General features: G+C 38.7%; 1 protein-coding gene across 2 annotated transcripts; it reads right to left on the bottom strand.

Moving 5' to 3' along the window:
• Window positions 1-907: 907 nt before the first annotated feature.
• On the bottom strand, window positions 908-24352 carry LOC309836822 (zinc finger protein 875-like). 2 transcript variants are annotated; one of them, XM_082677004.1, is made up of 5 exons: window positions 24253-24352; window positions 23812-23900; window positions 15042-15168; window positions 14512-14607; window positions 908-1189 (listed from the first exon to the last, which is right to left on the bottom strand). In XM_082677004.1, exons 2-5 carry the CDS (start codon window positions 23842-23844, stop codon window positions 1113-1115), a joined length of 333 nt encoding a protein of 110 aa, XP_082533130.1. In that variant the 5' UTR covers window positions 23845-23900; window positions 24253-24352; the 3' UTR covers window positions 908-1112. The 2 variants fall into 2 exon arrangements, with proteins under 2 accessions (XP_082533130.1, XP_082533131.1); XM_082677005.1 differs by lacking the exon at window positions 908-1189 and adding an exon at window positions 8775-8858.
• Between the last annotated feature and the right edge of the window lie 201 nt (window positions 24353-24553).

Here is a 24553-nt window from a genome sequence, read left to right on the forward strand (position 1 = left end):
TTCTTTTATGTTTTATAGTTTTCAGTGTACAAGTCTTTTCACATCTTTCATTATATTTATTCTTAGGTATTTTATTCTTTTTGATTCTGTTGTAAATGGGATGTTTTTCTCAATTTCCTTTTCTGATGGTTCATTGGTGGCGTATGAAAATACTTTTTTAAGTATAGTTGGTTTACAATGTTGTGTTAGTTTCTCGTATACAGCAAAGTTGTTCATTTATATATATATGTAAAATACAACTGATTTTTGTGTGTTCATCTTGTATTCTGTAGCTTTGCTGAACTTATTAGGCTTAGTAGTTTCTTTGTGGATTCACCCAGATTTTCTGTGTATAGAATGATGTTTGCAAACAGAGGTAGTTTTACTTCTTCCTTTCCAATTTAGATGCCTTTTATTTCTCTTTTGTACCTAATTGTTTCTGACTATGGCTTCCAGCACTATGTTGAATAGGACACTCTATTCACAAAATAAGAGTATCAAGATGAAAACAAAGAATTGAAAAAAGTAAATACTACCAAAAAAGGCAAGTGCAACAATATTGAGAGCAGACTAATTAGAAGCACTGAATGGGTTTTTAAAGGGAAAAATTCATCAGGAAGAAATGTTATTAATTTCTACAGGTCTAAATAAAACAGCTTTGAAATATGTTAAGCAAAATTTGATTGAAATACATGAAGAAATGCTTCCTAACATGATCATAAATTTATTTATTATATCACTTACAGAAATGGAAGTACTAAGTTTTTAAAAATAATTAAGGCTTATTTCTTCTGCTGGGGTGAACACAATGGCATTTGTTCTATTAATAATCTTTATACCTACATTTATATCACAGATTTAATTTTACATGTGTTAAACATATAATATAAATTAATAAATAAAAATACAGATCATTAATATAAAACAACAGGAGAATAAAATAACTAGAAAAATATCAAATTTTATAACCGTTTGTATTAATTTTGGCATATTACTAAAATAGATATACACACACTCACACATTAAATACTTGCTTTACGTTACAGAGCTTGATCACATTCAAAACTGAACTTTATGAATTAAAATGGAAGAAATCACAAAATACACTGATTACAATGCTACAAAATAAAAGGCTAAATACTAGGATATTGTAAAAATGAATATGTCCATCTAGCCATTTGTAAGCACTCTTTGAAACAGTAATTCTTGTCTAAAAGAGAAAATAAAAATGAAAATTATATGCCACTTAGAAATGAAATGAATTTCAGAACAGTAAAAAGATAAATAAATCAAATTATGATTAAATAAGCTTGAAAAATCAATACAATAAAAAGAAATTAGCTTGAGATTAGTAAACAGTAACAGAAATTAACAAAATATAAAAGACACACTGAAGAAATGATTAAAAGCATAAAGCTGCTTCTTTGATTTAAAAAATAGAAAAAAATAATTGCCAAGTATAATCAGAAAGAGACATAGCCAAAAGCATGAAGGAGATTAATTATATCATTTAGTTCTAGAAGTGAAAATGCCCCAAGTTTGTGTTCTGTCTAGATAGATCAGCATACATCAGATTGTAGGTTTATATCTGTCAGTAGGTGTTAAGTATTTTCTTTGTATTTGTTTCTTCTATGCTTAGTTTAAATTATATAAAGCATAGATGTTAATAGTATGTTAGGTATTATAACATGTAACTTTTTTTCTGGTGTGTGTGTGTGTGTGTGTGTGTGTGTGTAGTATTTTCAGTGTGGGTTACAGACCATAAACATCTAGAAACAACACACATAAAGGGGAAAAGTAAAGTGTTTCACTTTCACTTAGGTGTGAACATTTTCCACCATAAAAAAAAAAAAGTGAGAAGAGTGGCATTGTTTTGTATTTTTGCAAATCTCCTTAATGTCCAGTGTAATAGAATATAGCTGGTATTTTATATGTGCCCCTGTACTTAACCTGTTGACATAAATAAAATCTGGCCTGACACAGATATAGTTAGAAAATAGAGGAGTGTTTTAATAGCCTTTTCAGGTAATTGTCAACATTATCCTTTGATAATACACCAAAAATCAACAAGTAGTAATTTCTTAAAGGTTACTTATAATGTGGAATCTGGCTTTTATCTCTTGAAATCCATTTGTCTGTCTTATACTTTAATATACCCACAGATGATTTTGCAGCATTATGTACTAATTGGAAAATATTGGTTCAGTGAATTAGGCAGATCTTCCATCAACATATTTCATTATATGGTATTATAAAATCACATTCATTAAAATCATCACCAATCTCATCATAAAGGAGTAAGTATTGGGAAACTGTCAAGTTCTTGGTGGCAGATAACTTGTTTTTCAATATTCTAATTTTTTTGCTTGAAAGTCAAATTAACAAAATTACTGTCAGCTTTCTTTACTGTTTTAAAAAATCACTTCATTTTTTTTTACAAATGTCTACCAAATATCCAAGTCTGAGTCACCTTATTCAAAATTCGTCAGCTAATCTTTCAAATAAAATTGGTGTCCATAAAAACGTAGCTGGTTCAGCTCGCAAATCAATCATTGAAGTGCACTTCTTTGAAACAACTTCATACATGAAAGACTTTATGTGCATTTCTCTTTTCATCACGTATAGTTTTTAAAAGATGTGTACATATCAATTTTAGTATCGTGGTTGTGATATTATAGTATCATTTTGTAAGACACTACCATTGAAGTAAAGTGAGTAAAGAGTACATGGAATCTCCCTATATAATTTCCTGCAACCCTGTGTGAATCTACAGTTATCTCAAAATTAACAGTATAATTTTATTATTATTTTTTATTTTATTTTTTTGCGGTACGCAGGCCTCTCACAGTTGTGGCCTCTCCCGTTGCGGAGCACAGGCTCCGGACGCGCAGGCTCATTGGCCATGGCTCACGGGTCCAGCCGCTCTGCGGCATGTGGGATCTACCCGGACCGGGGCACGAACCCGTGTCCTCTGCATCGGCAGGCGGACTCTCAACCATTGCACCACCAGGGAAGCCCTAACAGTATAATTTTAAAATGTTGTACCCAAAGGTCAAGATTTAACAAAATTAATTTTTCCTTTTCTATGAAGAAAATTCTTAAGTGGAACTTGCATGGTTTTTTTTTACCACAGTAGGGGGTGGTAAAAAATACAATAATACTAGTAGTACAGTTTGGTGACACTGCCTTGATTCATGCTAGAAGCCCAGCAGTTTTATCCATGATTGTTTCTGCACCATCAATGCAAATTTCAGCACAACAGAAAAACGTAAGTAATGTCTTAGTGTTATAACGGAACTTGTTTTGACCATGCAGATCACTTGAAAGGGCCCCCAAACATCCTCTGACCATACTTAGGGAACCACTGATCCATAATAATAAATTAGAATTAAATGAAACAATTACATTAAAATTTACTGCTACTCCTTTTAAAATGGAACATCTCAATGGTGACCATAACAGGCTTAACGGATTTGAAGCAATATTCATTGTTTCATACTGTTCATCATCTTTTCTTCAAAATTTTCTGCAGTATAGTCTACTACTTACCATAGGATTGGTAGGATGGGCAGTGGTTGCTCTGGGGCACATTTTCTGTCTGTTTTAAACATCTAGAGCTGTCACCTCAGGTTATGAAATATGGGGCAATAGTGGATGGATAGTCCAGACACAGATTGAAAGACAAAACCAAAAAAACCCTCCAAGACTGAGAGGATTCACATATCTGAATACCACGTGGTGTTTGCCTCCTAATCAGTTTCCAAATATGCACACAGATTTTAATGCTAGGCCCAGGCAGACAACTCAGGTTACCTGTCCTAATTCTGTCTCTTCTGAGAGGTTCTAAGCAGAAGGCCTGATGTGGGTTTAAGAATCAGTAGAGGTGGGCTTGGGCAGGGTCAAAGGATGGGACTTCTTTCTACCTATTTCTCAGAACATTTCCAGATCTTTCTGTTTGGTTGCTGCTCCATAGAAATGTTTCCCAGAGTTTAAATCTCTTTGAATCTATTTAAATCTTCATATACCAGCAGTGCTCTATTTTTTCCTGTTGAGAGTTTTAAATAATTTAAGGCAAAATCTTTTATTTTTATGAGGCAATTACACTGAAAACTGAAATATTCCTTCCGAAAGCTAAAAAACTGGTGAAAGGTACATGTTTAATTTTGGAATCTTTATTTTTGTGACATGATTTTATGGAAAAGAGTAATTAAGTTCTAAGACTTAAAGAGATTAAAACTCAAAAGGTATTTTTCTGTTGAGAAAATGTAAGAGCATGAGGCCAGGATTTACCATGGGGAGGGCTAAGAAGGGCAGGCCATGCCAGCTGCTCCATTTAAGATAGTATTTCATAATTTTTCACCAGGTTCTGCTCACTCCACTCAACCTTAGATTTTGAACAAAAATTATGACTCTTACCCCTCATATTATTTGAGATAGTGATTCCCTAACTCTAACTCCTTTGGATATCGAAACTTTGGGACCTATGTTTATTTTTTCCCTAACTGAAAGCCAATGACCCAACCACTGAGTATTGTACTTTAAATCCTACATCACCACTTTCTAAATACTCATACACTTTCTCTTACGCTTTCAAATTTATTCTAAATACCTGCACAGAGATAAAAAGATAAGTTATTATACAATTTCTACATTTTCCTGCCTGTTGTTAGAAAACTTATTTTCCAAAGAAAATTCACAGTCATTTAGTCAAGTTTCATGAAAAAAAACTGGGCCTTGGGACACGACTCTAAATGAATTTGTGGGATACTGCCATTTTCAAAAAGAGTATTCTCAACCAAAAAAGTAGTATATTTTACAATGGTTGGGAAAATTTAAACCAAATAATTACTAATGGGATGCTGTATGGTAACTCAAAGAAGAATAGAAAGTAATTTCATTTTGTATTTCTGTATATGTGTGTATATATTTTCTTCATAACACTACATAGTACATTTCTAGTCTAAAAACACTAGTCAATAAAAACATTTTCAGTATGGATTCAACCTGAAAACCAGAGACAGCCCCAGGAAGCAAGCAAAGATATGATATTTCCAAAAATGGACACCTCTTCCCAAACTCAGAGCTAGGATACCTACAATCTTTCTTACCTGTCAGCCTTTTGTATAATAAAACCTTCTACCCAAGCACTATCTCTGTCCCCATGAGTTGACCATTTTCCAAACTCTCCCTGAAGCTGACTCTGCTGGGTCATGCTCTGTGGAACCAAGATTAAATCAGCCATGGTTTCTGTCTCTTGTTCTCGGAAGGTAAGACAGACATCAAGAGATGGACTCTAGAATTGCTGTTTTTGTAACATCCAGGTTACTGTGGAAAGAGTGTTCAAGTATACTTGGGAAATGATATTGGAATAGTATCAATTCTCTAATTTCAGCCTACTTAATAAGTACTCTCTCCATCAAGTTACCTGAGAGACCTTCCACAACCTACCATCCCCACTAGGGAAAGCCAGAGCCCCTGAAAATGGGCCAGCAATTCTCCTTCAGGTGGATTGGAGATGTTGACCCTTACCATTAGTCTCGTGAACACTCCCATCACACATAAGATGTTTCTACTTTAGTGTCTGGCAATGGCTGACTTATTACTAAAGCTACAGCCCTGGGTGGGACTTCTGGTGTTTCATGCCGTGTGACTATTGGCTAAAGGTTTCACTACTTGTCCACACAAGGTTTCTATCCTGAGTGTGTCCTCTGATGTCTGATGAGGTTTGATTTCCGACTAAAGCCTTGCCCACACTTCCTACAAATATAAGGCTTCTCTCCTGAATGGATCCTCTGATGTCTAATAAGGTGCGACTGCCGGCTAAAGCCTTGCCCACACTCCCTGCATACATGAGGCTTCCCCCCCGAGTGTGCCCTCTGGTGTGTAATGAGAGTTAACTTATCACAAAAGCCTTGTCCACACTCCCTGCACACAAAGGGTATACTCCCTGAATGTGCCCTCTTGTGCCTAAACAGGTTTGGCTTCTGGCTAAACTTTCTACCACACTCCCTGCATACGAAAGGCTTTTCCCCTGAATGTGTCCTCTGGTGTGAGATGAGGGTTGACTTATCATTAAAGCCTCGCCCACACTCTGTGCATACAAATGGCTTCTCTCCTGAGTGTGTCCTCTGGTGTGTGATGAGGGTTGATTTCCGGGTAAAGGCTCTCCCACACTCCCTGCATACAAATGGCTTCTCCCCTGTGTGTGACCTCTGGTGTTTGTTGAGGTTTGACTTCAGGCTAAAGCACTGCCCACATTCCAGGCACACATAAGGTTTAACCCCTGAGTGTGTCCTCTGGTGTGTCTTGAGGTTTGATTTCCAGCTAAAGTGACGCCCACATTCTGTGCACACATAAGGTTTCTCTCCTGTGTGTGTCCTTAAGTGTCTAATGAGGTGTGACTTCTGGCTAAAGCCTTGCTCACACTCCCTGCAAACATAAGGCTTCTCTCCTGAATGTGTCCTCTTATGTCTGATGAGGTGTGAATGCTGGCGAAAGCCATGTCCACATTCCTTGCAAATGTAAGGCTTCTCCCCAGAGTGTGCCCTCTGGTGTGTGATGAGGTTTGACTTCAGGCTAAAGCTCTGCCCACATTCCTTGCACACATAAGGCTTGACCCCTGAGTGTGTCCTCTGATGTGTGAAGAGGTTTGATTTCCAAGTAAAGCCTCGTCCACACTCCTTGCACACATACGGTTTCTCCCCTGAGTGTGTCCTCTGGTGTGTGATGAGGTTTGACTTCCAAGTAAAGCCTCGTCCACATTCCCTGCACACAAAAGGCTTTTCCCCAGAGTGTGCCCTCTGGTTTTTGATGAGGACTGACATACTGCTAAAGCTTTCTCCCCACTCAGTGTACATGTAAGGGGTCTCCCCTGTGTGTGTCTTCTGGAGGCTGAGCTGGTTTGACTCCTTGATAAAGCCTAGCCCAAACTCTCCATATTTGATTGCTCCAAATCCTGAGACTTCTAAACCATGTAATGTTTTGTCTGTTTCCTCAAGGTTTGTCCTCTGGGCAGGGCTGGGCACTATGTCCACAGCTGTGTTGTCTTCCTTGGACCTTACTGGCTGTTCTTCCAGGGTTCTGGAGAATGCCTTTGAAGTGCTGCTTTTACTTACTCTCCCAAACAAAAGCTTGGAATCTTCTCTCTCTTGAATTTCTGCTTTGTTGCTTGAGCAGGTTTGATCAAAGACTTGCTCCTGCTGCTGTTTCTGATCTTCTGAATATTGTTTCCCTGAATGGAGATGATTTCCTGCACGTAAACTTGAGAAAAACTGAGGGAGATGACTGAGCCACACATGTTGGCTGAGGGCTTGCTGACTAGAGAATGCCAGAGGACAGGAGGGACAAGGTTGAATTTCTAGCTTTGATCCTGCTGAATAAAGAATGTTTTCAGTCAAAGCAGTCATAGGTAGGGCTGCCCAGGCCATTTTGCTTTGCCTACTGGTCATTCATATGTTCACATCACAAGCTGTTTCCCATTCAGCCATACTTCCCAAAATCTATTTTTTATTTCACATTTTATGCTTTACATTTTTATTGTAGGAAACAGTAAACCTGCTCAGTGGGCCAAATCCAGCCTGCAACCTGTTTATTGTATGGCTACAATATAATATCTAAAATATCCAGTTTTCAAAGAAACAGGAAAGAGTGAGTGACACATACCTAGGGAAAAAATTGCAGCCAATAGAAACTGTTGATGAGTGGGCCCAGATGCTGATATAGGGGGAAAAAAAAAAAGACTTCAAAGCAGATACTATGAATATATTCAAAGAACTAAAGAAAACAATGTGTGAAAAATTAAAGGTAAGTATGATAACAACTTAAAATGGAGAATCTCAACAAAGAATAAAAACTATTAATAAGAAACAAAAGGAAATTGTGAAATTAAAAAGTAAAATAACTAAAATTACAAAGTTACTAGAGAGATACCACAACATATTTGACTTTGTAACAGAACCAGTGAACCTGAAGATAAGTCAATAGAAATTACCTAAAACAGAAGAACAGAGTTAAAGGAAGACTGAAGAAAAACAAAGAGCCCAGAAACCTGTAAGACACCATCAGGTAAACCAAACCTATGTGTAATGGTAACTCAGGAAGGAGAAGACAGAGAGAAAAGAGCAGAAAAAAAATCTGAAGAAATTATGGCTTAAAAAGTTCCAAATTAAAAAAAAAAACAAAAAACTTCCAAATTAGATGAAAAACAATCTACAGATCTAAGAAGCTCAACAAACCCCAAAATAAACACAAAGAGATCCTAGCTAGACACATCACAGCCAAAATGTTGACTATCAGAAAAAAAAAGACAAAAAGGAAATCTTGAAAACAGCAAAGGAAAAATGACTCAACATGTACAAGGGGAAAAACCATATGACTAGTGTTAACTTCTCATCAGAGACAATGGAGACCAGAAGGCAGTGGAATAATGTATTTAAGGTGCTGGAATAAAAGAGAAAAGACTTCTATCTATGAAGAATTCTATTCTCATAAAACTATGCTTCAAAAGTGAAATTGAGGGAATTCCCTGGAGGTCCAGTGATTAGGACTCCAAGCTCTCACTGCTGAGGGCCCAGGTTCAATCCCTGGCCAGGGAACTAAAATCTCACAATCCCACAAGCCACATGATTCAGCCAAAAAAAAAGAGAAATTGATATAAAGATATTCTCAGATTAACAAGTACTCAGAGTATCTGTTGATAGCAAACATGCCTTATAAGAAATACTCAGTAAGTCCTTCAGGTTGAAAAGAAATGACATGAGACACCAACTCAAATCCACAAGAAGAAATGAGGGCCACCGAGGGATGTCCCTGGCAGTGCAGTGGTTAAGACTCCATGCTTCCACTGTGGGGGGGCGCAGGACTGATCCCTGGTCAGGGAACTAAGATCCCGCATGCCACGCAGCAGGATCAAAAGAAAAGAAAAGAAAAGAAAGAAATGAAGGCCACTGAAACTGGCAAATATGTGGGTAAATATAAAAGATAACATATGTATATTTTCCTCTAAATTTCTCTAAAATACAAAAAACTATTATAAAAGGCAGTAAATATAACACAATATTGTGGGCTTTATAATATATGTATAAATATTTTACTGGAACTAAGTTAGTATTAATTAGAGGTAGACTGTGATAAATTAAGGTGCATATTTTATTTCCTAGAGCAGCATTAACTCCAAAACAAATTTAAAATCAAGAGTGATACGAAAATAGTACACTTAAATTAAAAAACCCAACAATATGTCATAAAAGAGGCTAGAGAAATAAAGACGTGAGACATATTAAAAATAAACAGCAAAATGGCAGATTTAAACCATATCAATAATTATATTAAATATGAACAAACTGAACACTCCAAACAAAAGGCAGAGATTATCCCACTAGATTAAAAAAGCAATATCAAACAATGTGCTATTTACAAGGGACACATTCTGGATCCAAAAACACAAGTAGGTTAAAAGTTAAAAGGATGAAAAAAGATATACCATGCAAACAGTAATCACATAATCACAAGGGAATTGGAATGGCTACTATATTAATAGTAGACAAAATAGATTTCAAGACAAGGATTATTGCTAGACAAAAAGAGAGGTATTTCATAAAGACAAAAGGGCAATAAATCAGAAAAGTAAAACAATTATAAAGGTATCCACAACTAAAAACAGAGCCCTAAAATACATGAGACAAAAACTTACAGAACTAAAAGAAGAATTAGATAATTCAACAATAATTGGAAATGTCACTATTCTAGTCTCAATAATAGAAACCACTAGACAGAAAATCTCCAGGGATACAGAAAATAAACCAACTTGACCAAACTGATATGTATGGAACATTCCATCCAATGACTGCAGAATGCATATTCTTTTTAAGTGCACATAGACCATTCTTCAGAACAGATCATATGCTAGGCCAAAAAACAAATAACCGTTAAAGCTATATAAAGCATGTTTTTCTACCACAAAGGAGTGAAATTAGAAATCAACAAATGAAAGAAAGATGGAAAATCCACAAATATGTAGAAATTAAACAAGATACCTCTAAGTAACTCAGGGACAGAGAAGAAATCAGAAGAGAAATTGAAACATATTTTGAACAGAATGAAAACAAAACCCAGCATAATAAAATTTATGGGATGAAAAAAAAATTTATGGGATGTAGCTAAAGAAGTGATTAGAGAGAGATTTATAGGTTTAAATGCCTGCATTAAGGAAGAAGAATGGTTTCAAATCAACTGTCTAAGCTTCTATCTTAAGAAATTACAAAAAGAGCAAATTAATAAATAAGCAGAAGGAAAGAAATAATACATCTATAAAAAATTAATCAAATAGAAAACCAGAATGAGTAGAGAAAATCAATGAAATTAAAATTTGATTTTTGAAGAGATCAACAAAATTGAACAATCTTTAGCTAGAATGAACAAGAAAAAATAGAGAAGATAGAAATTACCAAATCAAGAAAGAAAGAGGGAACATCATTACTGACCTCACAGAAATTAGAAGGATTAAAAGTAGTATAAACAACTTTATGCCAACAACTGGACAACAAAGGCAAAACAGAAAAATTCCAGAAAAACACAAACTACCAAAACTAACTCAATAAAAACTAGAGTATCTGAATAGACCTGTAATAAGTAACAAGATTGAATTAGTAATTAAAAGTCTTCACACAAAGACAAGCCCTTGTTCAAGTGTCTTCACTGGGGGATTCTAACCAATACTTAAAGAAGAAATGATACAAATTCTTCACAAGTTCTTACAGAAAATAGAGGAGAGAAAATTTCACCACTCATTATATGTAGTCATTACCCTGATACCAGAGCAGACAAAGATCAAAAAGAAAGTAAAATACAGATAAATACCCTTCATGAACAGAGGTGAAAAAATCCTTAACAAAATATTAGCAAACTAAATCCAGCAGCAAGTCAAAAAGAATTATACATTATAATAAAGTAGGATTTATTCCAGGAATGCAAAGCTCATTTAACATCTGCAAATCAATTAATGAAATACACCACACTAACAAAATAAAGACAAAAACTACATGAACATCTCAACAGATGCAGAAACATCTAACAAAATCCAATACCCATTCTTAAAAAATACTCCACAAACTAGGAATTGAATGGAACTTCCTCAACCTGATAAAGGGCATCTATATAAAACCTACAGCTAACATCATATTTAATGATAAAAGACTGAATATTTTCCTCTAAGTTCAGAAACCAGACAAGAATGTCTGTTATCAACAACTCCATTCTACACTGCACTGGAAGTTCTAGCCAAAAGGCTAAAGGAGGGGAGTAGCAGAACAAGGAAGAGGAGAAGTTAAAGATATCTAAATTGGAAAGGAAGAAGTAAACCTTTCTTTTTTTGTTCACAGATTATATGAGCCAGGACGTACAAAATTCCAAGGAATCCTCAAGAAAGAGACAACAAGTAATCATTGTATTTAATAAGGTAATATGATAAAAGCTCAAAATACAAAAATCAATCGTATTTCTACATACTAGCAATGAACATTCCACAAATGAAATTAAGAAAACAACACCATTCACAATAACATAGATAATAATAAAATACCGAGGAATAAATTTGACACAAGTATTACCAGACATGTAAGGTGAACATTTTAAAACATTGCTGAGAAAAATTAAAGTCCTAAATAGACAACCATAAATTAGAAGACTCAATATTATTAAAACAGTGATTCTCCCTAAATTGATTGATAAATTCAATGCAAACCCTATCAAAAGCTTGTTTTGTTTTGTAGAAATTGACAATCTGACCCCCAAATTTATGTGCCAATTCAAAAAACATAGAATAGCCAAAATAATTTTGAAAAAGTTAGAGTATTTACACTCCTCAACCTCAAAACTTAATATAAGACCCCAGTAATGAAGACAGTGTGCTATTGTCATATGAAGAAACACAGAGATCGATGGAACAAAATTAGGAGTCCAGAAATGAATCATTTACAGTCAACTGATTTTCGACAAAGGAGCCACGGCAATTGAATGAGGGAAAGCATACTATTTTTTTTTTCTTAACACCCTCATTGGAGCACAATTGTCCCACAATGGTGTGTTAGTTTCTGCTCTATAACAAAGTGAATCAGCCACACATATACACACATCCCCACATCTCCTCCCTCTTGCATCTCCCTCCTTCCCTCCCTATCCCACCCCTCCAGGTGGTCACAAAGCATTGAGGTGATTCCCTGTGCTATGTGGCCGCTTCCCACTAGCTATTTATTTTACATTTGGTAGTGTATATATGTCCATGCTACTCTCTCACTTCATCCCAGCTTACCCTTCCCCCTCCCCGTGTCCTCAAGTCCATTCTCTATGTCAAGCATACTATTTTTAACAAATACTGCCAGGACAATTGAATATTCATATGCAAGAAAATGAATTTAGACTTTCACCACACATGACACATAAAAATTAACTAAAAATGGATCACAGCCTTAAGTGTAAAAGCTAAAAAATAAAACTTCTAGAAGAAACCAAAGAAGAAAATCTATGTGGCCTCGAGTTAAGCAAACTTCATAGTTACACCACAAAAAGCACAATCCATTAGAAAACTGTTAAATTGAACATCATCGAAATTTAAAACATTTATGCTTGAAAAGACACCATTAAGAGAATGAAAAGACAATCCACAGACTTGTCTTTTTTCTGAAACTTCATTTCATAGTTGAAAATAATTGAAAATCCTGTATGTGATATAGGACTTGTGTCTTGAATATATGAAAAATTCTTACAACTCAAAAAGAAGACAAACAATCCAACTTAAAAATGGGCAAAAGAACTAAGTAGCTACTTCACCGAAGAAGATATGCAAATGGTTAATAAGCACATGAAAAGATTAACATTATCAGTCATTAGGGAAATGCAAATTAAACCACAATGCAATACCACTACACACCCACTAGAATGTCTGTAATCAAAATTAGAGACAATTCCAAGTGCTGGCAAGGATGTAGAGAAACTGACACTCTAAAACACTGCTACTAGAAAATGCAAAAATAGAAAATATAAACATAATAGAAATGTAAAACATAAATGCTAATAGAAATGTACAGCCACTTGGGAAAATAATTATGCAGTTTCTTAAAAGGTTAAACATAAACATACCATACAATCCAGAAATTCTAGTCTTAGTTATCTACCCAAGAGAAATGAAAACATATGTCCACATCAAGACTGGTACATGACTATTCCTAGCAGCACTATTCACAATAACCAAAAAGTGGACAATCCAATTCACATCAACCTGTGAATAGCTAGACAAAATGTGGTATATCAATACAATGGAATATTATATGGCAATAAAAAGGAATGAATTACCAGTACATGCTGCAACATGGATGAACCTCAAAAACATTATGCTGAACCTCAAACATTATGTATTGAAGCCAGATACAAAGACAAATATATATTTTATGATACCATTTATATAAAATGTCCAGAAACAGCAAATCTATAGAGACAGCAAATCATTGGTTTCCTGGAGCTCAAATGGGAGGAGAAATAGATGCAAATGGGCACAAGGTAACTTTTTAGAGTGATGGAATGTTTACTCAAAATAATTGAACTGTACACTTACAGTAAGTAGATTATGGTATTTAAGTTATAACTCAATGAAGCTGTTAAAAAAGGAGCTGTGGAACTGTATACTTCTAAAGAGAGGTTATTGAAATGGTCTATATTAAGAGAGACTAAATAGATATGCCACGTAAATGCACTACTGGGCCATGTTCTGGAGAGGAAAAAATATTACTGTGTCTACTGATGATTATGAGAGGTAGATGATAGGTATTAGATAAAATTATTGTGTTGAAGTTAAGTTTACTGAAGTTGATAACTGTACTGTGGTTATATGAGAATATCACCATTCTTAGAAAATCTTTTAACATACATCCACATATGAACCTACATATATAGGTACACACAAATATATATACATAAACATATACATAAATACATACACATACGTATGGTGGAGGGAGAAGGGAGAGCATGCACACAAGAGACACACAAGCCAATGATAAAGCAAACTGGGTGAAATATTAGTAGGTGATTTTATGATACCATTTTATAAAAAATATATATGCCATATATATTTATACATATTTGTGTATGTGTAGAGGACATAAGAATGTTCTTTGTACTATTTTTATTTTTGCAAATTTTCTGTAATTTTGAAGTAATTTCCAAATATCAAGTCAAAAATAAATAGGATGAAGCCCACTTCTGAAAATGGCAGCAGACTGAACTGGTCACAAGTATCCGCCGCAGAAAACAATGCGAAGTGAGAGGAAGGGAGGCTTCCTGGTGGAGGGATGCGACAAAGAAACCAGGAAAGTCCCTCCCTTAACTGAAGATGATATTCTGGAAAAGAGGTCATGCCAGGCAGCCTTACCAGGGACCTAGGGGCCTAGAAAAGAGCTTCCTCCCAGTACCTGAGAGATGCCTCATCCTTCCCTACCTGCCATGCTGCAGACGGTTCCAACTACCCTGTGTCACACTCACCTGGACAGAGACTCAGCGGACGTTGCCTCTCCTCTATCCAGGGCTCTTCCCCTCGCTCCAGCTGAGAAATGAGTTTTGGTTTGCAAAATGGAATTTCTGCTCATAAGGAAAGAAAAAAAGGAGACTCTTGGTTATGAGCTCAAGGGGCCATTCCAGAACTCAGAGACAAAATGGAGAGGGAAACCCAGAGGGTGATACAGAGGACCTATGAATAGTGAACTCTCTGCAGTAGAAGGGTTGAGTAAGAAAAGGTAACTCCAATCAGAAAAACAGCATATTAACACAGTGAATGAAAATCTCCTGGGTTTGGGGCAAGATAAAGTAAGAAAAAAAATGCAGAGTGGCATACACAATATGAATAAATCTACCTGCTTTCAACTCTACTGAATCCAGATCCACCTGAGGAAAAAGGTAAATTTTTGTTTTGAAGCCCAACCCTAAGACAAAGCTGCTTTGTGAGGAGCGTTTCTTTGTGACATATAGAAAATACCGTGAGCCAGACTTTAAGTGCTATGGGAAGCCATTCTTACCTAGTGAGACCAAGTGGTTATAAGTCTCCAGCATCACCTCCCTGTGCAAGGTCCTCTGAGCGGGGCTCAACAGCCTCCACTCCTCCTGGGTGAAGTCCACAGCCACATCCCCGAACGCCATGAATGCCTTTTAACACAAAACACACCTCTGCTCATCCAGGAGTCTGCCTTGTCCACACCTCAGGATGAGAGATCAAAAGGCATCCCTGAGGAGGTAGAGAAGATTTCTAGACCTTACTATGGATGATGAATAAAGGGTAACAGAATATACCACTCTAAAATATGCCACTTTGGCATAAGGATTATTTTGAGCTGAAGGCAATTAATAAGCAGACACAAGAAAAGCTCTCTGCCCTCTCCCATTTGCCTAAAAGCAGAACATAAATTTGCAAAGGTGTCCCCCTTCCCCTCTCTACCAGGAGGACAGAAATTAATCACCAGATACAACTCTAGACCCTTATCAGCCCAGGGATAGGCACCAGAGAAATCTACATAGCAAACCTTCACTAACTAGCCCTTATCTTCCATTAGTTCCCCCATATATTATTAACCTTCCCACAATTTGCTGCCTAGAAACTCAAAGTCCTTTTCCTTTGTCTTGTCACTTCTCTATAGTTATTGCTATTTTGTTAAGATGCTATATAAGCTCAAGTTCTAACCACCCCTTTTGAGTTACCCATCACTGAGTACTCCCATGTGTATGCATGATGCACATGTTAATAAATTTCCGATTGTTTTTCTCTTGTGAATATGTCTTGTGTCTAATTTACAGCCAATGAAAAAAAGAATTTTTCTCCTCCCATACATGACCTTCGTGCCAATAGTTCAAAGACCATTACTCTCCCATCTCTATACAGCCAGCATCATTGTGCACCTATCACTGTCAACATGCTAGGCTCACTGCTATGGGGGATAAAAGCAAAAGTTCTTTCCCATTGGGAGCTTTAAATCTAAGCAGGAAGACATCATGCACACTACATTAAAAGAATAATTCTCTTGCTGAGTTCGAAGAATTTCAGAGACTACTTGGTCTAAGCATTTATGTTCTACATGAAGCAGCTCAGCCTCTGGGGCAGGGGATGAATAACCCACCATTATGTATACTTCAGGCAGGGCTCACTCCTTCCCCTCCCTCACACTGCCACTTGCACTGCTCAGGCCTGAGGAATGGAAGTGGATGGTGGTGAAGAGCCTGGATTCAAAACACTCTGCCTGGATTTGGAACCTATCTGTCCCCAGCTAGTGTACCCTTAGGCAAATTAGTTAACCTCTCAGCACCTCAGTTTCTTCTTCTCTGAACTAAGAATAACAGTGTTTATCTCCCAGGTTGTGCTGAGGATCACATGAGTTGATAAATGTAAGGACTCAGACAACTGACTGCTCCACACAGTAAGTGTGTGGTGAGGGGGTTTTTTTTGTTTGTTTTTTGGGTTTTTGTTTTGTTTTTGTCTGTGCCACGCAGCTTTCAGGATCTTAGTTCCCCAACCAGGGGCTGAACCCACGCCCTCGGCGTGAAAATGCCAAGTCCTAACCACTGGACTGCCAGGGAATTCTCTGTGTGGTGTTTTTTTGTGTTTTTTTTTTTTTTTTGCGGTACGCGGGCCTCTCACTGTTGTGGCCTCTCTCGTCGCGGAGCACAGGCTCCGGACGCGCAAGCTCAGCGGCCATGGCTCACAGGCACAGCCGATCCGCAGCATGTGGGATCTTCCCGGACAGGGGCACGAACCCGCGTGCCCCGCATCGGCAGGCGGACTCTCAACCACTGCACCACCAGGGAAGCCCTCTGTGTGGTGTTTTAAATTACGGATTCTTGGGTCCCACCACAAATCAATAAAATCAGACTCTTCAGGGATAAGGCTTTTATACTTTTAAGGGCTCCTGTGTATAGTCATCGTTGCAAATCACTGGGTCAGAGGAATCTGGAGAGGGAGAGGTCACTGTAGGATACAGAGATCAGAAATGGTTTCATGAGAGGGCAGTATGATCTTGGTCTTAAAGGCTAGGCAGGATTCAAAGGATGAAGGAGCGTGGAAGGCTAGGTACTCCAGACAAGGCATGTGAGATGGGAGGGAATAAAGAATGAAAAGTGGCTAGTTGGGAAAGAGAGCAGGCAGGTTGTAGCAGCCTACAGAAAGTCTGAAAGGTCAAAGGAATATAAAACTCTGTCCTCTATTGTGCATTTAAGGCAATATTTGAATACTACCCTTGAACTGATGGTAGAGGACTACACATGTGAATAGACAGGTGGTAAAGCACATGTTGCAAAATACTCATCATTGAATCTAGGTGGTGGGTATGTGAATGTCAATGTACAAGTCTTTGTATTTTTTTCTTTATGTTTGAAGCTGTTCATAATTAAATGTTAGAGAGAAAAAGACTATTCACTCATTCAAGTTCCTGCCCAGTCCCTGTAGTGATATGATCTTATAGATCCTCCTCAGAATAAACACACACACACATACCTTGAAAATCTCTGACAAAGGAGCTACATTACAGACCAACCTACATCATTTCAGCAAGTTTAATACAACTGGTATTCCTGCAGCTCTAGAAAGATTCATGGTTTCTTTGTCTGAGACCCATGCATGTAGGGAGGGTATGGTAAACACTAACTGGATGATCCATTTCAAAGCTCTCCCACTGAGTAGCAACATAGCTAGCAGTCTGGGGGACTAATTTAGAATAAAGAAAAAATACCTAATGAATTTTCACATCTGACTAAACAGATCTCCTGAAAGCCTGTTAAAAGCTTCAGTCGGATGCTTCTACCTAGCTTCTATACATGATAATGTATAGAAAGAGAAGAGTTAAAGAAACAACTAAGCAGTTCACAAGCATAATTTAGAGGAAATACAGACAAGCCAGGACTTGCTGGGTTGGAAAATAAAACTGTTTTACATCTCCAGTCTCTCCAGCCAACAAGAGTCTCAAAATAAGAAATGGCCTCAGGGTAAAGATCAAGAGTTTGGCTAAAAGACCCAAATGTTATGACCTCTGAAATTGTTAAGGTGATACCTAGTAGACAAAAGGGCTTCTGAGATTCTTACAGGTATTGTCCCATAGCACTGGCACCCTGCCCAAAGATTAGAGGCCTATCTGTAAAGGAAATGTGATTGTAGCTTTTTGTTTAATAGAGTAATATAATCTGATACATGGGAAACCCAAAGAGTTTTTAAAGAAGTTATATCAGGGCTTTCCTGGTGGCACAGTGGTTAAGACTCTACCTGCCAATGCAGGGGACATGGGTTCGAGCCCTGGTCCGGGAAGATCCCACATGCCACGGAGCAACTAAGCCCGAAAGCCACAACTACTGAGGGTGTGCTCTAGAGCCCATGAGCCACAACTACTGAGCCTGTGCCCCACAACTACTGAAGACCACGTGCCTAGAGCCCATGCTCTGCAACAAGAGAAGACACTGCAATGAGAAGCCCGCGCACTGCAACAAAGAGCAGCCTCTGCTCGCCACAACTAGGGAAAGACCACGCACAGCAACAAAGGCCCAACGCAGCCAAAAATATATAAATAAAAAATAAATAAATTAAAAAAAAATATATATATACTCTAAAGAAGTCATATCAGCTTTACTAAAAGGGATGGAGAGAGTTCAAAATGAAGAGGCCTCCTATGTGCCTCCAACTCCTTCCCTTTTTGAATGGGAGTGTATATTGCAGTTTTCCTGTCCATGTCTCACCACTGTGTGCTAGGTGGGTAGTTGGGGGTAGAGGGAAACAAATAAATTGTCTTTTTAGTATACATCTCTGACTCAAAAAGAGTTTCACTGAAGAAGCCTTAGCCACATCCAGACTGATATGCATATGATACTGGACTTTGAGGATGAAACTTCTGGGGATCCTGGGAGGGGGTGAGTTTATCTTGCACAAGGGAAGGACATGGATCACTGGGACCAGAGGGTAGTTACAGTAATGAACCCCACTGTATAACATCTCCCTATATCTACACCCTTGTGTTAGTCCCTTCCACAACTCTGCACTTTGATCAAAGGGACATTAGCAAACATAACACGAGCTGAGGCTTAAAACGTGCTTGTCCATTGGGGTTGTCCTCTCTCTTGCTGTGTAGGGAAACCCAAGACCATCATTTGATCAAGCCTAAGCAGAGTCTCTAGAACAAACCCAAGCCTACATGGAAAAGAACCAAGAAAAACCAACACACCTGAGACAACCAGCTTGGTAACTGTCATGCATGGATAGTCACCCAGCCCCAGTCAAACCACCAGCTGACTGCAGCAACAAGAGCACAAGTGAAACCTGCAAAACATCCATCTGTGCCCAGCTCAAAATGCTGACCTATCAAATTGTGTGCTAATAAATTATTTTTTCTTTTTAAATATTTATTTAGTTATTTGGCTATACAGGGTCTTAGTCGCAGCACTCGGGACCTTCGTTGCAGCATGTGGGATCTTTTAGCTGCGATATGCGGGAACTTTTATTGCAGCGTGCGGGATCTAGTTCCCTGACCAGGAATGGAACCCAGGCCCCCTGCATTGGGAGCACGGAGTCTTAACCACTGGACCACCAGGTAAGTCCCTAAATTATTTTGTTTTAAGTCAGTAAGTTTTGGGTAGTTTTTTATGAAGCAAAGGCTAACCTATACATTGATAAAGGAGTCATGTTATATGAAAAATACTTTGCAAGTAATATTAACCTTGAGATCAAGGTTAATTGATTGCCAAGATGCTCATGCTGTCACAAACGCCTAAGAGAGATTCACACAGCAACAGATTCAGTCCTCCCATTTCTCACTGCCTCCCAGGCATGAAGTCATTAGGTGATAGAGGAGATTTATTTGAATGACTTGAATAGTTATTTTTCTCTCTTTTTCCAGCCAAGTGCCTAAAAAGTGAATTTAATCTAAATTAAAGGTGTATATGAGATTACTCCACTGTGCTGGCAATAAACACATTTTCAGAATGAATAGTCAGAACATGATGTCATAAACAGAACACATTTGAAGTGAAGACTGCCCTGAATATCTAAGACACTGTTGTTGAGACACTGAAGGAAGACTTCTGAACAGAAAAGTGATGTTACTGTAATGTTTGGGGGACGTGAGGATTACAGATGCAATGGGTAGCAAAGGAACATATCAACATGGGGAAACAAATCAGGACATTATTGTGAACATTCACATGAGAGAAGAAGATCTGCACTGGTAGGTCTACCCTGGGAATGTAACACTGCACAGTGTAACAAAAACAAAAAAACTGCACAATGTAAAGTGAAACATGGTGATGGAAGAAAGGAATCTCAAAAAAGGAAGAAATAATGGATAGGATCACATGTTTTAGAACAAGCAGGGTTCCAAAGCTCCAACCGGTGTGAGTGCTCATTGCTTCAAAATATTTATTTCTACTCACTTTGTCATATTTTAGTTTTGAGAATAAATACAAATCTATAAAAGAATTTCATGCACAAAGCTGACCACAGAAGCATCATTTGCAACAGTTAAATATTGGGAACAAGTTAAATGTTCCCCCAAATTGAGAATTAGTGGATTGGATCATTCAGTCAAAGCACTATTATAGGATAAAGAAGATGTGGCACATATATACAATGGAATATTACTCAGCCATAAAAAGAAACGAAATTGAGCTATTTGTAATGAAGTGGATAGACCTAGAGTCTGTCATACAGAGTGAAGTAAGTCAGAAAGAGAAAGACAAATACCGTATGCTAACACATATATATGGAATTTAAGAAAAAAAAATGTCATGAAGAACCTAGGGGTAAGGCAGGAATAAAGACGCAGACCTCCTAGAGAACGGACTTGAGGTTATGGGGACGGGGAAGGGTGAGCTGTGACAGGGCGAGAGAGAGTCATGGACATATACACACTAACAAACGTAGTAAGGTAGATAGCTAGTGGGAAGCAGCCGCATGGCACAGGGATATTGGCTCGGTGCTTTGTGACAGCCTGGAGGGGTGGGATAGGGAGGGTGGGAGGGAGGGAGACACAAGAGGGAAGACATATGGGAACATATGTTTATGTATGACTGATTCACTTTGTTATAAAGCAGAAACTAACACACCATTGTAAAGCAATTATACCCCAATAAAGATGTTAAAAAAAAAAAAAGCACTATTATAGAAATCGCTTTCAGTTGGATAAATGTTGGTTGTTCCTTCATCTATTAAAAAATGGGTCTGAGTAGATATAATGTCACTAGCTTTAATACAATACGATCTTATCATTAAGGTCTATCAAAATGTATGTATGTAGGGGTGTGTGTGTGTATGTATATAAAATTGACCAAATCCCAATGATAGAGAAATCTAAAAATAAAATGCAAGACTCATAAGTGTGCAGGCTGTGCTTTACACATCACTGAATGTAGTCTATCAAGAGTTCTGCAAACAGTAAACATTCAGCAAATTTGTTCAATGGAATCAAGGAGAAAATACTAAGAATTAGTAACATCATGTTCCTGCCAGCCCAACTCATTTGTTACAAATTCTACTTTACCCTCTCAGGCAGTGATAGCTAATATCCTACTGTATATTTGCTTAAATTGTTGCATGTAATTCAGAGGTCATGCATATTAGAGTACCTGGAAATCCTCCTCAAACCCCCTGAAATATGTGGTTAATTACATGCCCCAAATAACATATCAAAACAAACAGAAACTCCCTTGTTACTTATTAGTTCCTTCAAATTAATTTCTTTAAGGTGTGGTTCCTCCATGCACCAAACATATCATGTGTGCCAGGTACTCCTCTAGGCACACAGGTTTCATCTTAAACAACTTACACAATTCAAATGCTTGTGCACTTTCGTCAAGTTTTCATAATGCTTTTTCTTCTTTTTTCTTTTTTAAAGTATTAAGAGCAGGAAAAGTCAGCTCACACAAATTTCTGGCTTTTCTCAGAAAATCAGAATGCTTCCCTAGTAACATTATAAGTGGGGAAGAAAGTACACACAAAAGATTCAATGTTACCTTAGGAAATGCCCCAGATTTCCCATGCATTCTTGGTACTAACACTTTTCAGATGAATATAATATTTTACAAATAAGAAATGCAGAACTCTCAAAGTTGTTCTGATAATGCCTAGGAAATTGTAAATCTCTAACATGGAGACCAGGATTAAGAATAAACCAAGAAGGCTTCCCTGGTGGTGCAGTGGTTAAGAATCCGCCTGCCAGTGAAGGGGACACGGGTTCGATCCCTGGTCCGGGAGGATCCCACGTGCCGCCGAGCAACTAAGCCCGTGCACCACAACTACTGAGCCTGCACTCTAGAGCCCATGCTCCGCAACAAGAGAAGCCACCACAGTGAGGGGCCCGTGCACCATGGGGAGGAGCAGCCCCCGCTCACCGCAACTAGAGAGGGCCCGTGCACAGCAATGAGGACCCAACTCAGCCAAAAATAAATAATTAAAATAAATAAATTTATTTAAAAAAACAAGAAATCAAGACAACGAAGGCAGATCTGAAATAACAAAGTTAGTGCATATCAAAATGATAGTAAACAAGCCTGGCAACTGTGTTGGTGCTCAATAAATATCAGTCCTATTCAATTAAGTCAAACTCATCATAGTCACCATTCTCAGGGGTTAGAAAATTTCCCCTTAAGTTCCTATGTGCCTATAGCTCTGATTTCCTATGTCAAATCCCTTCTCAACATTCTTCAAAATCCATCTTACTTGGCTTCCCTGGTGGCGCGGTGGTTGAGAGTCCGCCTGCCGATGCAGGGGACACGGGTTCGTGCCCCGGTGCGGGAAGATCCCACACGCCGCGGAGCGGTTGGGCCCGTGAGCCATGGCCGCTGAGCCTGCGCGCCCGGAGCCTGTGCTCCATAACGGGAGAGGTCACAACAGTGAGAGGCCCGAGTACCGCAAAAAAAAAAAAAAAAAAAAAATCCATCTCACTCAAAGACAAAGTCTACACTCCTCAGCCTGGCACTTGACCTGGCCACCCAGACTCAGAGAGGTGGAAAATAAAAATCCTTCTGGGGCCAGGCAGGTAATAAAAATTACAGAGACAGGCAAAACGTTAGATTTCAATGGTTTCAACCTCAGTATGGAGGATACTATGGAAACTACAGCAAATAGACTGTGCAGGACCTGTCCAAATGATGCAGACACTGTTCAGCTCAAATTCCCTGACGCCAAAGTAGAGTGCAGTTTATTTTCTGAGAGGCAAGCAATCCAGAATTTTTGGTGAAATCTCCCCATTGCCAGATGCTGAAAATGCTCTCAAATGTAAAATTCAGGTTAGACTATATCATGTACTGGTGAAGATAGTCTGTATCTTCACCAGTACATTATTTAAAAATTAACCTAAAATACGATCTTCCCACACTGTGTTAAGGGCAGTGTGCCCAGTGGCCCAGCCTCAGACTAACCATTCTTCTTGCCCTCCCACTGGTATGTCTTCACCAATTCTCCAATGTACCAGACTCGCAGGGGTAGTTCAAACAGCCCTACTTCTCCTGGAAGTCCTCCCTAGCCACTTCAGGCCGCAGTCTACTCTGCTGTCCCTGCCTTTCATCCTTATCACTGGACAATTAAGCCTGGATGTCCCTGTATTTTTATTTAAATTGCTCCATGTGTGTTGTTCACAATTAACTACTTTGAGGATGACTGAAGTATGGATGGAGCAGAAAGAAATGTTGAGGGAAACTCCATGTAAGCCACTCCTCCAGGACCAGGAAAGAGCTTTGCCCAATACCAACAAGGCAGCCTCCAGAGCAAGAAAGGGGAATGGATTCATCCTCTTGACAGCCAAGATGGAATTTTACGGAAATTCTCACCTCTTTTTTGGCTTTCAGGAGCCCCGTGGCCATTTTCCTGATCTCCTGAGTGCTCTCCCTGAAGAAGGGCAAAGTCTCAGAAGGCAGATCTGAGGATGTGAAGAGAAAAAAGAGCATGCCTAGTTGGAAAACCCCTCCCATGTGCAGGCGGGGTGTGCTCCAGAGCCCCACTACTGGGGATTGGAAGTGTCACAGAATTCACCACCACAAGCCAATTCCCATCTAGCCTCCTGGAGAAAGGGCCCAGGGTGACGGAGCACCCTCAAGCTCAGCCCCAAGCTCTGGCCAGAGAGTGAAGCCCATATTCTCCAGCAGTGGAGTAAGGGTTTGTCCCTAAGGCAGACTGTGTCCTCGTGAGTAAAACCGGGACAAGCATGGGGACGTGCTGAGTGGACGAGGCAGTGACTATTGGGCACTCACGGAACGCGGGGTGCACGTTACCGATTCTGAGGCTGAAGCTCGGGAACCAAGAGCAGAGGTGTGAGAAGGACCCGAACACAGTTGTCTACACCGTTGCCAACCAGCCTAATGGGCGGACTCCACCGGCCGGAAGTGTTCCTGTTACGCCAACTCCTCACGCTAAGGGGCGAGCGGAAGAGAGGGCGGAAGTGGCCGCAGAGGCCTCTGGAGAGTGTAGTCTTGGGGTGGAGAGGAGGAGGGCGTGGGCTTCTCCATGGCAGGGTGACTCTCACATCTGCACCTCTTTTACAGCCAAATTTAGGAGCCCGTTGTTAAGGTGCCC

This window comes from Grampus griseus, assembly GCF_964374135.1.
Source record: "Grampus griseus genome assembly, chromosome: 19".
NCBI lineage: Eukaryota > Metazoa > Chordata > Mammalia > Artiodactyla > Delphinidae > Grampus > Grampus griseus.

Coding starts and splice junctions, on each gene's coding strand:
- LOC309836822 (XM_082677004.1), bottom strand. CDS start 23,844: ATGGCCACGGGGCTCCTGAAAGCCAAAAAAGAG. Junction 15,169..23,811: donor TCCTGAAAGCCAAAAAAGAG/GTGAGAATTTCC, acceptor TTGTGTTAAAAG/GCATTCATGGCGTTCGGGGA. Junction 14,608..15,041: donor TAACCACTTGGTCTCACTAG/GTAAGAATGGCT, acceptor CCTTATGAGCAG/AAATTCCATTTTGCAAACCA.